The sequence below is a fragment of the Chamaea fasciata genome, unplaced genomic scaffold (genome assembly GCF_029207755.1).
Source record: "Chamaea fasciata isolate MVZ Bird 193981 ecotype frontalis unplaced genomic scaffold, bChaFas1.0.hap1 SCAF_1, whole genome shotgun sequence".
NCBI classification, from domain to species: domain Eukaryota; kingdom Metazoa; phylum Chordata; class Aves; order Passeriformes; family Sylviidae; genus Chamaea; species Chamaea fasciata.
In genome coordinates this window covers 78,786,903-78,802,081 of record NW_027094086.1, presented here as the reverse complement: position 1 = coordinate 78,802,081, position 15,179 = coordinate 78,786,903, and the positions used below count along the sequence as shown (strand labels likewise).

General features: G+C 35.2%; 1 protein-coding gene and 1 long non-coding RNA gene across 4 annotated transcripts in view; one reads left to right on the top strand and one right to left on the bottom strand.

Annotated features, from left to right (window-relative positions):
• Positions 1–11,812, top strand: part of CDH10 (cadherin 10) — a 94,913-nt gene extending 83,101 nt beyond the window's left edge. For 2 of the 3 annotated variants that reach the window (XM_066186493.1, XM_066186501.1), the window contains exons 9-12: positions 1,073–1,194; positions 7,597–7,705; positions 9,622–9,873; positions 10,746–11,812. In XM_066186493.1, the coding sequence (XP_066042590.1) occupies positions 1,073–1,194; positions 7,597–7,705; positions 9,622–9,873; positions 10,746–11,239 (977 nt within the window). In that variant the 3' untranslated portion in view covers positions 11,240–11,812. The remainder of the gene's footprint in view (positions 1–1,072; positions 1,195–7,596; positions 7,706–9,621; positions 9,874–10,745) is intronic. The other variant, XM_066186508.1, reaches the window with a different exon arrangement.
• Positions 1–15,179, bottom strand: part of LOC136291446 (uncharacterized) — a 415,408-nt gene that overhangs the window by 281,794 nt on the left and 118,435 nt on the right. The gene's annotated exons all lie outside the window — the stretch shown is intronic.

Here is a 15,179-nt window from a genome sequence, read left to right as displayed (position 1 = left end):
CTGGAAATTTAAACAATTCAGAATGTCAAAAAAGTTCCACATCATGCTCTTTAGCAAAGGTGTTACTTATAACACGCCAACGTAATTCCAGCTGCTCCTAAATGTCTTTTATTTTATTTGAAGCAGAAGGAAAGGGGGGGGAAATCAGCAATTTGGAACAATCTGTTACTGTTGTTACTTATCCAACTCCATTAATGTTGAAAAATTATACAGTGCTTAGCTACCACACAGCAGAATTCCAAGAAACAGCTTCAATTTTTTACACCCAGGCATTATTTAATATTTTTGGTATGACAACAAGATCAGCAAGTGAGAACAAGGACATTTGTATTCCTGAATTAAGCTATGCTAACAAAAGAGCACTCTACATAATAGTAGGATGTGGGCATTTGGTGTGGGGGAGGTTATTCTTGTTTCTGAACCTAAGGTCTAAAAATCTGCATTCATATTTTTAAAGGCAATTTAAACATTAAATGTTTAAATGTTATTCTAATGCATTCTTTACCAAATTTTTGAAGGAGTACTTTCATTTGTTTTGTTTGAATTTCTTTGAGGGGCAAGAGATGAAAATCAGGATTGAAAATTTTTCAGAATATATATATGTATGTCATTGACTAAATTAACTCTATCCCAGCCAAAACCAACACAATGAACATTCAGTAATGTCTTTTCTTTGTAAAATAAACTAGATCACAAAGAATTTTAAAATTAAACATCAAAACCTTACAAAATCTTCAGCCCACCAAGTGATCAAATTTGTTATTGAAGTAGTGGGCATACTTTTCATACATAATATTTGAATATATTATTAACATTTGCAGCTCCCTCTCTTCACGAGAAACTTAATTGCTCACTAGATCCCAATACCTCTTCTTTTTTTTTTTTTTCACTCTACATAAATAATTTCCTTATTTTTCAGAAGTCCTGATTCTGACTTGTTACTGGTTTGTACACTAAATATTAACCAGATTCAAACTTCATCTTGCATGTGTATTGCTCATGACATTTGGAAGAAAACAGAAAACTCTAAATAAGAAAATAATCTCATGCTTCTTCTCTCTTCTGCTGTCAGATAACCCCAAAGATACTACTCGTGTTCCTGTCTATGTAAGAATTTTGGATGTTAATGACAATGCCCCACAGTTTGCTGTATTCTACGACACTTTTGTCTGTGAAAATGCAAGAGCTGGACAGGTATGCCTTGAATAAATATTTACCACTATCCAGTTTTGCTTCAGCACTCAACTGTAGATCATTCTTGCCAATTGCTTAGGAAAAATCACATCCAAATTAGCTTTCAAAATGTTAAAAATGAAAGCAAAGAAGTTCTGTAAGTAAGGGTTAGAGAGAAATCTCAATATGTTACAAGCACGTCAGTGTTTCAATCACCACTTTTCCTTACCTAACCTTGTACTGCTGTTAAATCCTGATGAGATATGTCAATGACATGGTCATGATTCACTTTGCCCTTAATTTCGCAAAGTAGAACAGTGCATGTAACTAAAAAGTTTGATCTGTATTTTCAATAATTCTCCAAGAGCAAAATTCAGATATATTTCAATCCTTGATGACGGTGATTGCAAACAAAACAATCTGTAAAACTGTTTTTTTCAATTGTTAGATTCATCTTTAATTATCACATAGAAAATTTCTGACAAGAAAATACACATTTTAAAATGGTAACAGTATTTTCTTTTGCTTCTTAGAGGCTACACAATGTGTTCTTTGATTTTACTTAAATGACTGTGCTGCTTAATACCTAATTCCCAATAGGCAGCTGCCTATTAGAACTCTTTAAAAAATCTTTTCCTATTACACACCCCAGAGCATAATCAACCAATAGTAAAGGCTTTTAGATGGTAGCAGTAGTAGCTCAATGCAACCCTTTCAGTGCACTTGAACAGAATATGGTAGAATTGCCAGCTTGTCTTCACTGTTGGAGTCCCACTGGTTTAACATTCAGGTTGCCATTCTTCTTTCCAAAGTGACATCCGTGTGAACTTAGAACAAAGAATTTGAGGCCCAAATTTATAATGCATAAAATATCTGAAGGCACTGAGCAAGTGCATAAGTCTGCTGCGAGAGTCGCAAGAGAATTCAAGCTGTAAGGTAGAGAAATCACTGGCTGAAAATGTAGAATTTTGAACAGATGAAGTGTCTTCTATAAATGCTAAAATAATATCTTAATTATTTTCAATATGACATATGGATTAAAAATTGTAAAAGAAGAACGTTGAATTTTCCTCTTCCAGTTGCACCAAAAAAAAAAATAAAAATCCTGTGTTAAAAAAAAGGCATGAATCCACAAATTTTACTCATCTGAGGTTTCAGAATTTTTTCTGTGCAGGTTACTAATTCTAGAGTGTACTAGAAATGTTAATAGAACAGTTAAATTTCCATGTAAATGCATTTTAAGGAACAGGTTTGTTGTTTTTTTTTCTGTGCTATCTAGACTATCGAAGTCAGTATAATTTAAAAGTAAATATAAAATTATTTCTACATCACATTGTTTTATTGCTTACAATCAGAATAGGCTGTCAGTTAAAAAGTTGAATTAAATAATACTAATAACTTCTAATTAATAAATGAGAAACTAAATAAGTTGACACATCCACAAATTCTTACTTAAATTGTTATAGAGCTCAATAGTGCCTTTATCAGAAAAAAACTGCCAAAGTTATTGAGAGGGCCATAAATATAAACATTTTTTTTAGTAATCTGAGTTGCAAATGATTGCTTAAAGAAAACAATTCGCAGGAAGAGAAAAAAATGCAATGCAGGATAACATGAATAATCTATTTGAATGCAATTATATTCTTCTTGTTTACTGGCAGCTCATAAATAAGACTTTTTATTTTTCGAATTCAATCTGTCCTGAAAGAATCTAATCAATCCAAACTGAACACGGTTCTCTGAGCTTGATTCCTCCCACATTTCTGCTATTTTTCTTCTCTTTCAGGTTTTCATAATTACATTTGATCCATGAAATTTATATATTCTGTTAGGTCACTGAAACTAATGATGCTTCATCAGTCACAGATTCTGTGGCATTCATTTCAATATTTCCCATCTACTAAAGACAGATATTGTAATGAATATTACACTTTTCCATTTCCTTAATTTGTACAGAAGCCTAAGATTTATACATACATACATATATATATATAGACACATACACTATCTATGATACCTAGGAAGGTGCACATAAATCCTTGTATACAAACATACACACATGTGCAAATATATAGCAAGAGAGAAATGTGACTTTTGTAGTCTGAATGACTCCAAGGGCCTGTGATTGTTTTCCTCTTTGCCGTTACTGCTGATGCCAGATCGTACCATGAAGTTACAAACAATGCAAGCATCCTCTCTCAGAAAGCTCAAGTATACACAAGCAGCACCTCTGGCAGAATGCTATTTTGGTGGTTGCCGTTCTTTTGACCCCCGCCCGCTCCCCCCCCCGAAACAAAAACAAAAACAAAACAAAACAAAACAAAAAAAAAACCTCACGAGGACAGTCTTGGTGTGATGGCATAAAAAGGACACAGGCATTCATGTGACCTACACAAGGCTGACTCAATAGAAGTTCAGGGAAATAAAGCGGCGAAATGCTCAGACTGCTGCAGCCCTGCAACCAAGGAAGTTGGTTCATCTGTCCTTCGCCCCCAGGTGAGAAGAGCCAGGAGCTAGGCATCTGGGCAGATGGAATCCCACTGGTTTTGTCAGCTCCCAGCTGTCACAAGTCTGGCAGCTCAGCTGCCAGCCTCCAAAGATCCTCTAATGAAAAATATAAGAATCAGTTTAGAAAGCAGAAGTCAGTCCTGCTTTAGAGACATCTTGCATGGAAACTGAGTATAACTTTTCTGTATATTCATTTTCCCTATAGTAGATGCCAGAAGAGAGGCCCTTCTTCTCTATTTGTAAATGACCTGCCAGAAGAAAAGAAGGCAAGAGTTGACCTTGGTCAGTAGCCAGATGCCCACCCAGCCACTTCCTCCCCCCTCAACAGTATAGGGGGAGAAAAGATGAAAAAGAAAATGCCTTGAGGCAAAGACAAACTTACAAATTACCATCACTGGCAAAACAAACTCAATTTGGGGAAAATTTATTTAATATTCTGGCCATTATAAATGGGGTAGGATCCTGAGAAGCAAAAAGAGAAGAACAGAAAAAACTTCCCTTAATATCTCCCTTCTTCCCAAGTTCACCTCTTCACTACTGACGTCCTTTCCTGGGACACCCCTTCCTCCTAACACTTTTCCCTGCCCCAGTGTGAGCATTCCCCATGGACGACATTCCTTCGGGATAAATCTGCTGCAGCATGGCATCGCCTTCAGGTCCCCAGGGAAAGCGCTGCCCCGCCAGGATCTCTCCCAGTCCGCAGGGCCATCCCTGCCGGGTCTCTGCTGCCCTCGTCCCTGCTCCCGCTGTCCCCTCGGGGCTGGCAGAGCTGTTTGTGGCTGGGTTCCCTTGGCTCAGCCCTGGCTGCCGGGCAACATTTTGCCCTCCCTTGCCCAGGCTTTCCCCGGGGCTCTCGCCCGCCCGCCCGTGGCTGAGGGGCTCAGCCGGACCCAGGCAGCCCTGGCACTGCCCCAGCGCCAGCACTGGGACAGCCTCACTGGACTCAAGTACACTGTGATGTTTAATGGCTTGTTATCATCTTGCTGTTATTAGCCTTCATCTTACTAAATCCATACATACCTGCTCCCTTTTCACGTGGCGAAATGTTATGTAAATAGGTCCAGCTCATAATGGATTCTCTTTCAAAAACAGTTTAAAATATGAATGATGGAGTCTATTTTCCTTTTTCAGATAACTTAATTCAGTATAGATTGTATAAACACACTAGCTTTCTCGGACCAATTCTTTTTATGCTGCTCCTCATGTTATCAGTTCATTTGACCCATATAACAATCCTTATCAGGGGTGCTTTTCTCACCATAATCTTACTGAAACATGTCTTTTGGGATCTTCAGATTTCCAGAAATTTCCTTGTTGTATTCACCAAGTGTCTTTCTGAAAATAGCTAAAATTCAAATCTATTGAAAAGCTACAATCCTTGAAGTTTTTGGGTTTTTTCTAGCATTCAATGTTCCCTTCCTATTTTTCAGATATTTCTGTAAAAATTCCTTAAATCCTTTAATCCTGAAGTGTTATTTTATCTTTGTTTATTGCATCTCTTTCACTTTTTTGGCAGATGATAATTTGTGATCAATTAACTTGAAATTTTGTTCTCTTTCTTTCCCAGTTCCCCTGATTCATTCTTACTTTAGTTTCTTCATTATATACCCACAGATCCTATAGCTTCCAGTGGTTTTATGAGTATCAGAATTTTGTCTTTGCCTTAACTTTTTCAAAAACTCTCAAAGGTTTACTTTTTTTTCACTCAGGCAAGAAAAAAATTTTGAACTGCAAATTGATGTAGGGTTTCTAAAGAGTTCTGCTACTTTCTTTTTCTTAATAGCACATAACATTTTCGTTCTGTCTCCTAAATTTAAAAGCAAATGTATAGCATATTTTAGAAGAAAATGCACCTAAACAGTTGATAGAACTGATGCTTGCAGAGATCCTACCAAGCAGAAGGATGAATTTTTTCGGGATAAGCAGAGCATACAGCAATCTTGTTTCCACTGGTTTATCAGTTTTTTAGTGGCTAAGGACCCTTATGACTGCTACTGGTCCCCTAATTTCCTGACTGTTATCATACAGAGTAACATCCTTCCCTGCAGTTACTGCTTTGTAGTGTTTCTACAAAGAGGAAGCTCAGAGTGTTATACCCCTACTTACAAGGTAATTGGGGTTTCCCATGGCTGGCAGGTCTAAGAGAAAAAAACTTGGAAGCTACATGTAAAATAGAATTTATCATGTTAAAATAGTAAACAATATTATCAGGAAACAGTTTTCAAACTGCAATATAATGCTTTCAATTCTACACACTCTTTTTAAACTATGAGTATGAACACTCAGCAAATCAGTTCATTTTCATCAGCCTAACACCTACAAATGACCATAATCATGGTCTCTAGTTGTGAAGTAAAATAAACTAGTGTCTTATTTACTTCATTTTGTAAATAACTATGAAAATGCATATGCTAGCTGCTCACTAAATAATTAAAATATTCATTCCTCACGAACAAATACTATTCTATGCTTGCATTAGCAGTTTTATTCATTTAGAGTTATTGGAGGATTATATAAGAAAACAGAATTAGAGAAAGACAAAACTCCTGTTGAAAAACAAGGAAGCTGCGATATTAAAAGAAGTCCCATCCTTGCCTCATTAAGTGATTTTTTTGCTATTTTCTGGATGGACAAGAGAGAAGTTGGGAGTTAGTCATGCGTTTTTTAATGCAAACAGGAGTGCATTGCAGTTGTTGATGTTAAAAGTGATCAGACCTGACAGAAGCTGTGATATGAAGAGAAATGGCTGTATTTGGAAGAACTGGAAGAGGAAAAACAAACAGGGTTTAATAAGTACACCACAGGGAAGGAATAGTGTTAAAAATTAGATGTAATTCCATGGTTGAAAAAGCAGTGCAATTTAAAATTATGGATAAAATAAATGAAGAATAAAAATTATCTAGACTGAAGATTAATCTATATTTTGAAGTTAAACTTAAGAACATAGCCGAACCTTCAAGCATGTATGCACAAAAATTCAGACTTAAATTCAGTTTATATGCCATGGTATAAAAAAAGCCCCAGTCTTAAATTAGGCAAAGAAAGAAAAAGTCAAAAATAAAAGTAAAAAAAAAATCATTTTGCTTGGGAAACAATATTTTGCCACTCAGGTATAGAAATTTCAGTGAAAAAGCCACATATTCACTTATCTTATAAGTAAATAAGTGCTGATAAAAGGTTCCATTACTTTCCCCAAAAAGTTTTGTAGGCATTGCAGAAAGCTCTGAGTCTGAGTATGGAACTGATCTGGTGCAGCTTTCTCTGAGAATTTTGACACCAAATTCTCACCCTGCTCCAAAGTTGTGCATCTGTAGGGTGTGCAACAATGTTTTACACGAGTGGAAATATGTAGAATATCTAACTGGTATTTTTCATCTCAGGAATCATGTTGGTGTGTTCTGCTATACTAATAAATAGAAAAATCATGTTTAAGAAAATATTCTTTAATGTTGAAATGTAATTTGAAATTTTAACCTCCATTTCAAAAATATCTGTTTGATAAAATCCCATTTTTATCACGAACATAGAAAACTTCATGTGAATTACTGTCTTAGGTGTTGATTTGAATTTTAAACGATGAACCAAAGACAAAGTATAAAAACTACCAGCTACAGGTAAAACTATTTTTGGCAAGTTTTGTCCACTATGAAGCTATGAAAATATAGGTGCACATGTACTACCTCATGAAAAATACAGATGTTCTTGTTCAAAAAAACTTACATAAGGTACTTGTTGAACATTTTTGTTTACTTGCTATATTTTACAGAATAAATATTAAGTCAATGTGCATGAATACTAAGTTATTCTAATGCTTTTCATCTTCTTTGATCAGATAGCTCTATCAAAGACCTAGGTGTATTTGGGTTTTGTTGTTGTTGTTGTTGTTGTTTGTTTGCTTGCTTTTTTTTCCTGCAGCTTATTCAAACTATAAGTGCAGTAGACAAAGATGACCCTCTTGGTGGACAAAAATTTTTCTTCAGTTTAGCTGCCGTTAACCCTAACTTCACTGTTCAGGATAATGAAGGTAAAATCCATGCCTGTTCCAATGAAGGAGTTTTATCTTTTCTGTCTGGTTACATTCTGAAATATATTTGCTTTTGATGCCTCTCAGTATGTAGAGAAGCTGTGAAGGTTGCTACTATCAAGATACTTTGCCTGAATGAGGTTTAGGACTTCTACATTTTTGTCTGTGTAAGTGAGGCAGAAATGTGATAAAAAACGTTATAAAGAACATCAGAAAAGTATTGGCTTGGAGTATGAGACAGATGAAATACTTGACTGCAAAAGAAAAAAAGCTTTCAAAAATGCCTTCAGCTGAGAAGTTTTTTTTCATTTTAGCTTTTTGTCACATAGTTCTGATTCCCCTGGCCTTTTGTTTTGCTTCTTTCTGACCATTAATGAAAATAATGGTTCTGAGAGCCACTTTGGCATTTCTTTTGATCCTTTCTCAATCTGTCTTTATCAGAGAAAATTTTCAGAAACTTTTTTTGGGGAAGTGAGATTATGAATGTTGGCCTTCATTATTAGTATGACTAATTGAGAGGACTCTAGATAACAGAAGAAATAAATGAAAGGGGACATGGTATCAGCCTTCAAATGTGTTCAAGGCATAAAAGTAACGGGAATAATCCTGTGTTTCTGATGAATATTCCTGGATGTAGTAGACTACACACAACAGCAGAAAAAAACAAATTCTAATGGTAGGGAAAGTGAAGTAATTAAATCAGATAGTTTGGGTATGGTATGAAAACCCTTTGTAGAAAAGGTATTTAAGGATCCATGAAACACGTAATTTTTGATGCTGAGTGAAAACAAATAGTGTTAAAATACACAAAACCAGTGGAGGGAAGCAATAAAGAAAAACTTTGTGTTTCACATCTTGAAGTCTATGAAAAAACATATGATTTAATATTTTAAACAAAGGTTATATCTTGGTGACTAGGTTCTGAGTACAGAGAGGTATAGATCTTGATATTTCCTTGCTATCTGTAATTATTTTCTTTCTTTTTTCACATGGCTTATTTTAGTTGTGCCTGAAGTTGGCTGTGAAGATAGCTAACCACATAGCCAACCTCAAGCAATCCACAAATATGATGAAAATTAAATTTTCCTTTTAGTTCGCACTAAACCTGTATTTTCTGTCTTTTGGACTAAAAAGTTATCAACTCTGGTTTTGGCTGCCACTCTAGTGTTGTGGTTTGAACAGTAGAAGAAATAGTTTCTCCCTGTTATTCATTCCTTGTCTTCCTTCCTTTCCCTCTGGCCACTCAGTGGACAGCTTTTGATGTTGAAGTATCCTCCACACAAGTAAGATTTATCTGCTACAGATACAGTTTAGTGAGTTCACTTCTCAAAAATGTGTAGGAATACCTACCACCTTTCACATTTTCTGAATTTCTAAGACAATTTCTATCTGAAAAAAAAAAAAAACCTACTTCATGTGCTAACGTACATAATTCATTGTTCTGCAGTGTGTTAAAAGTGGTTTGGTGTAGCAAATCTCATACTGAGTTGACAGGTAGCATTCCTGTGGGTGTTGTCACAGGTGATGCATAGAAAGAATGTTCTAGAACAGAGTACTTGTTAAACTGCACAAAGTGGAAGGTTATTTTTCCTCAGCTGGTCACTGCATTTCAGAGTTTCAGCCCTGAACTGTAATTGTGTCACACACTGCATGCATTAATCTGTAAAACATTTTAAGCTTTGAGAAATCGTCTTTTCAAAATGTATGCAAAAGTGGTGCAGAGGCACAGAGAAGCAGGCCAGATGTACCTAAAAACTTATAAATAACTTTCTGATCAAATGGGAATGTTGCTAGAAAAACAGAGATACCACTGTGATATCAGGAACTATTTTTAAGTAATATAAAATACGATGATTTGCATCTACCACAAGTGATGTGTTTGTATAGCCTACACCAGTATGTTTGAATTCATCTAGACAACACCGCCAGGATTTTGACGAGAAGGAATGGCTTCAGCCGACACGAGATAAGTACTTACCTTCTGCCTGTGGTGATATCAGACAATGACTACCCGATCCAGAGCAGCACGGGCACGCTGACCATCCGTGTGTGCGCCTGTGACAGCCGCGGGAACATGCAGTCCTGCAGCGCCGAGGCCTTGCTGCTGCCTGCTGGCCTCAGCACCGGGGCACTGGTGGCCATCCTCCTCTGCATCATCATCCTGCTAGGTAAGGAGAGAAATGCATCCTCCCTGCCAAGGAACAAATATTTGAGGCCTGACTTTATGCAGGTTGAAAGAATTAATGATCGTGGATTTTGCAAGAAGAATATAACTGGAGCTGAAAATGAAAAGGAAAAAAAAAACAAAACAAAGGCAAACCCTCGTTATCTGCTAATTTAATACTGTAAATAAGAATTCAAGTCCCAGACTGTTAAAACTATCTCTGCAACCAGAAGCTCATTTATGTTCTTTTGTTAAGTTGTCCAAAAATAGAAAGTTCAGAGAGGATGAATAGTATAATCAAAAACTGCTTTAATGTCTTTCATTATAATTTTTTTTGAGGAAAAGTCTCTTTTTCATTTAAATAACTACTAAAAATCAAGGAGCAGTATATATTTCACATATAATACTGACATACAGTAAGCAAGAATTTTACTACATCAAAGCCCTGTCTATCCAGTGGTTTCAGTGCTGTAATTAAAAAAAAAAAAAAATAGAAAAATTTTGTAAAACTTGCATTTTGTGGTTTTCAGAATAGCACGTAATGACCTATAATTCAACTCAAACCCACTTTTTAACAATATCCTTTGAGCTTGAAAAAGGGAAAATATCTTCAGAATAGACCTGGCTGTTTTAAAGCTCATTACAGCTACAGAAGGAGCATGCAGACAAGCTCATGGTCCTGTAAAGCAGAGCACACAATGTGTGCAAAATAGGTTTTTGATACAGACTTTATTGTACTACCATTATACAGATAGGGGTGTTTATCCAGTTATCAAAAAAATGAGTTGGTGAAATGTAGTTCTTGTACCTGGTGGATTTGCTGCTAAGAAATTGTTAAATAGAGATCTTTTCCCATTCTTTGTTTCTGTCTTTAAGTTATAGTGGTGCTATTTGCTGCTCTGAAGAGGCAACGAAAGAAGGAGCCTTTGATCCTTTCTAAAGAGGACATCAGAGACAACATTGTGAGTTACAACGACGAAGGCGGTGGAGAAGAGGACACCCAAGCCTTTGATATCGGCACCCTGAGGAATCCTGCAGCTATTGAAGATAAGAAGCTGCGACGAGACATTATCCCTGAATCGTTATTTGTGCCACGGAGGACTCCTTCGGCACCAGACAATACGGATGTCCGAGATTTCATTAACCAAAGGCTCAAAGAGCATGACACAGATCCCTCTGCGCCGCCGTATGACTCGCTTGCAACCTATGCCTATGAAGGAAACGATTCCATAGCTGAATCCTTGAGCTCCTTGGAGTCAGGTACTACTGAAGGAGACCAAAACTATGATTACCTCCGAGAGTGGGGCCCTCGATTTAACAAGCTAGCTGAGATGTACGGTGGAGGAGAAAGTGACAAAGACACTTCGTAACCTACAGTAGGCTACATTTTTCTTTCCCTTCGAGTGGAAGTAATTTTACAGACACCTTCTGCACTCAACAGTATTTAACATTCAGGAAAATTTTCCTGCCACTCAGCACAATGGTTTCCTTTTAAAATTTGTTTTAAAATTGTCCATTAATGTCATTCATTTTTTCTAGTAGGATGCCACTTGGAATATATACAACATTTAATTTAATCAACTTCCAAGAGCCAAAGCTATGGAAATTCAGTGTTGTACATTTTAGTAAGTAAAATAAAATATCTTACCTTCAGAAATTTGAACAGGGTGATAATCCCTCAAGCAACCACAAGCCGCTTCTGTTAGGTACATGTCCTATTCCTGCAAGTGCAGCTTTTAAGATGGCAAAGAAGAAAATAATCCAATATATCCTGTTCTGTACATTAAAATAAAACAAAATGTACATGTGGTGTTAATAAGTGTAATATGCAGCTGGTTTAAAAAAAAGTTTGTGCAACTTCATTTCATCAAATTCTATCTGCCAATGTTTTATATTTATATTTTTGTATTTATTTTTAAAAAATAAACCAGTTTTTACAACTATGTTAATGCTTGCCTGCCTGTTCTGGCCATGAGTTTCAAGCTTGAAGAGAACGTGGAATTTCTCCAGTGGCATCACAACCAACTGCTGATACTTCTATGCTGTAGTATTCTCCATACATACAACACAGTCTGAGGTGCTTGTGCTCACTGAGACAGGAACAAGTTGTACACTTACTTGTTTACTCAAAAGTGCTGCTTTCTACAGGTCAATGTTTAAAATAATTTTTTGGTTTTATTTTTTAATTAAACTAATCATATTCTAGTCTAGAAAGATGAATTACTATCTTGTGTCAATTCGAATAGCCTTATTCTAAAAACATGCTGGCACAATTTATCTATCCAAACACACAACGTTAGTTTCAAAATCTCAGTTTATATGTTCTACAGTTCTCCATTTTGAGTCATACTTACATCTTCAGAAGTGATCTGTAAGTGCAACAGATAAAGCATAAAAAGATGCTCAATTATTTTTAAGCTGTATTTTTCCAAAGACAAATCATTTGCTGACAAACACTATGTGTTTTTTTTCAACCACCTTTAAAGCTGTCAATCTGAAGACTGAGAAAGCATCACAAAAACTAGCATCCCCTCCCCTCAATTTACTGAGTTTCTCAAGTCTAGTAAAAGGAAACCTCAACAACTAGCCAACTGTAACCAAAAATATGCTTTAGCTATCACAAAACAAAGCAGTTATTTAAAAACAAATGTCTCTTCCTTTAATCTTTATGTTACAGGAGTTTTGTACTAGACAAGCGCTGCAATTTTCAAATGCTGCTGAGATTTAATAATTTCAGAGCCAAAGCAGTATGTTACAAGGTCTGTATTAGCTACTGTGGGAGAAACACAGCTGAAGGTTTATTCCTCCTCTTTCTCATAGCTAATGATTGGCATAAAACCAACAGATATTGGAAATTTATTATTCCTTTGAAAAGTGGAATGCTGCATTCTCATTTTGTTAGATATTTCTTCTCCTAAATAGGCTGATAAAACCCAGTGAAGTTGAATACACTACCATTAAGCAATCTGTTTTGGTGTAATGGAGACCAAATTTTTATTGACTTGATATCAAGTTAAACTATTTGATCTATTAAGAAAGTGTGAATATTATGGATTTTTCTTCACTTCAATCAATTATACTTTTATTAACTAATGATTTTTTATATTCCTGAATAGAATATGATTCTGAGAATACTGAGAAATGTCTTACATAAGTAGCATTACTAAGCTTTCTAAAAGTCTTACAGATGATGCAAATAGTTGATCTTCTTTATGATCACCTAGTGAACAGAACCTCATTTTATTTTCCAAATCCCTATCAGTCCTTCAACAGCATGCAATAAGAAGAAACAAACAAATAATATCTGTCCATTAAACACATAAATAGACAAAAACGACTCTTCCAAAACTAATTTTGTCTACAGTAACACTGAGATCAGTGACACCCTACAGATCAAATAGGCTGTACAACATCTGGATTTTTTATCTCTGTGCAAAAAAAAAAAAAAAAAAAAAAAAAAAAAAAAAAAAAAAAAAAGAAAAAGAAAAAGAAAAAAAAAAAAGTTTAACAGGTCCAGACAACACTTTTATGTATAACTCAGTAAAAATCTAAAAATCTCTGGTTTGTTTCCAGAAGGAAGAAACAAATACACACATCTTCCTCACTATTCATCTATATCAGCAACCATCAAATAAGACTCTTTGACTTTGATTTGCATTACAGTACTAATTTCCAAGTAATAACTATAAGGAAATATTTTTCTATTACTGTGTTGAAGGTAGTTATTTTATAACTGTTCAGCAGAATCTGAATCTGATGTTTAAAATTTAATCCTCTGTGTGTTATTAAATAAAATATTAGTATACATTATGAAAGTATACAACCATATATAAATATACTACTAACATTTTAATATAAATAGTATAAATGATTTTTAAAAATTTGTTTCCATATCCTTGGACATTTATTTCTCAGGCAATTTTAGGAAATTTTAGGAATCAAGGGCACTATTACAATGTGTTCTTGTACCCTTAAAATACTGAAAAATTGGAAAGTGAAACTGCTACACAACTCAAAGTGGAAAATGTGTAAAACAGGATACCTGCTTACCAAGTAATACCTCCTAAGCTTAGCCACATGAAATCAGATGAAAATTAACAAAACATACCAACATGTAGTAAACAAAATCATGGTATTGTTTAGTCTGAATGAATTTTCTGTATGTTCTTGAAACAAAAGTGCCACAGGACCACAGAAACAAAGAAAATACATTAATATTTCATTTCAGTTGGAACTTGCAAGTTATTTACAACAAGACACCTCATGAATGTTTAAAAAGTCAGAAGCATATAAAAACTATTGTTGCCACTGGACATACAGTAGACACTGAGTTCTTAGAGTCTGTTGCAAAATAAAAAATTAAAGGGATTTTATGGAAGCAGATGTGCACATGATCTTATATTAGTGAATACAATGTAAAGAGTAATATTTCATAGGGCCTTCAGGAAAGTGATTGATAGAAGGAACCGTCTGAGGAGAGCAAAGAAAAAAACAGAGAACAAAACAAGCACTTAAACAAAAAAAAAAAATCTTCACATTTCAAATTATCAGGTCAATATCCACCAGCTTCCATCTGTTTATGCAAATGTTTTTCACTCATTCACTCTTACAACATATAATTTTTCGATTATTTCTCCTTCAATCATATGTTATACTATTCCCAGGCCAAACTATTTATCAATTGCATTAGTGCCTGTCAAGAGTTTACCCTTCATTCCTGTCACTCATTGTCCAGTGTGACTCTGTTGCCTTTGAATCACATGTTCCTATGACTTCTCTAAATTCTTCCTGTGCTACCTGTCACACAGAGGTGGAAGAAAGAGCATCAAATTTGCTACATTTTCCTTAAAACCTGTTATTATAATTTACTCCTTCTGGGTTGACTACATAAAGACCTGTTAATGTTACAGAGCTGCTTGTTATGCTAATCACAGAATATTCTGAGTTGGAAGGGACCCACAAGAATCATCATGGATGATGGAGAAAAATGCAATCATTTCTCCAGGTTGTTTCAGACTGGTTTGCCACTTATTCTATCAGAATTAAAATTTTTGACAGTGTTCCTCTAAGTTTATCCAATATTAAGAAAAAAGCAAATGCTCTCTTTTGACCCATCACTGACTACTGAAAAGGAAACAAAACAATTAACCTTTCAGGAAGCTAGATAGTAGCATAAATCTTATATAAGAATATAAAGAGTTTAGGTTTCCTTGCTTTTTGTCAAATAAGTTGAACGAGAGACTGGACAATAAAAGTTGCCAGAAGCCTTCAAACACTGTTATCATTATCAGGCTCACTTGAACACCACAG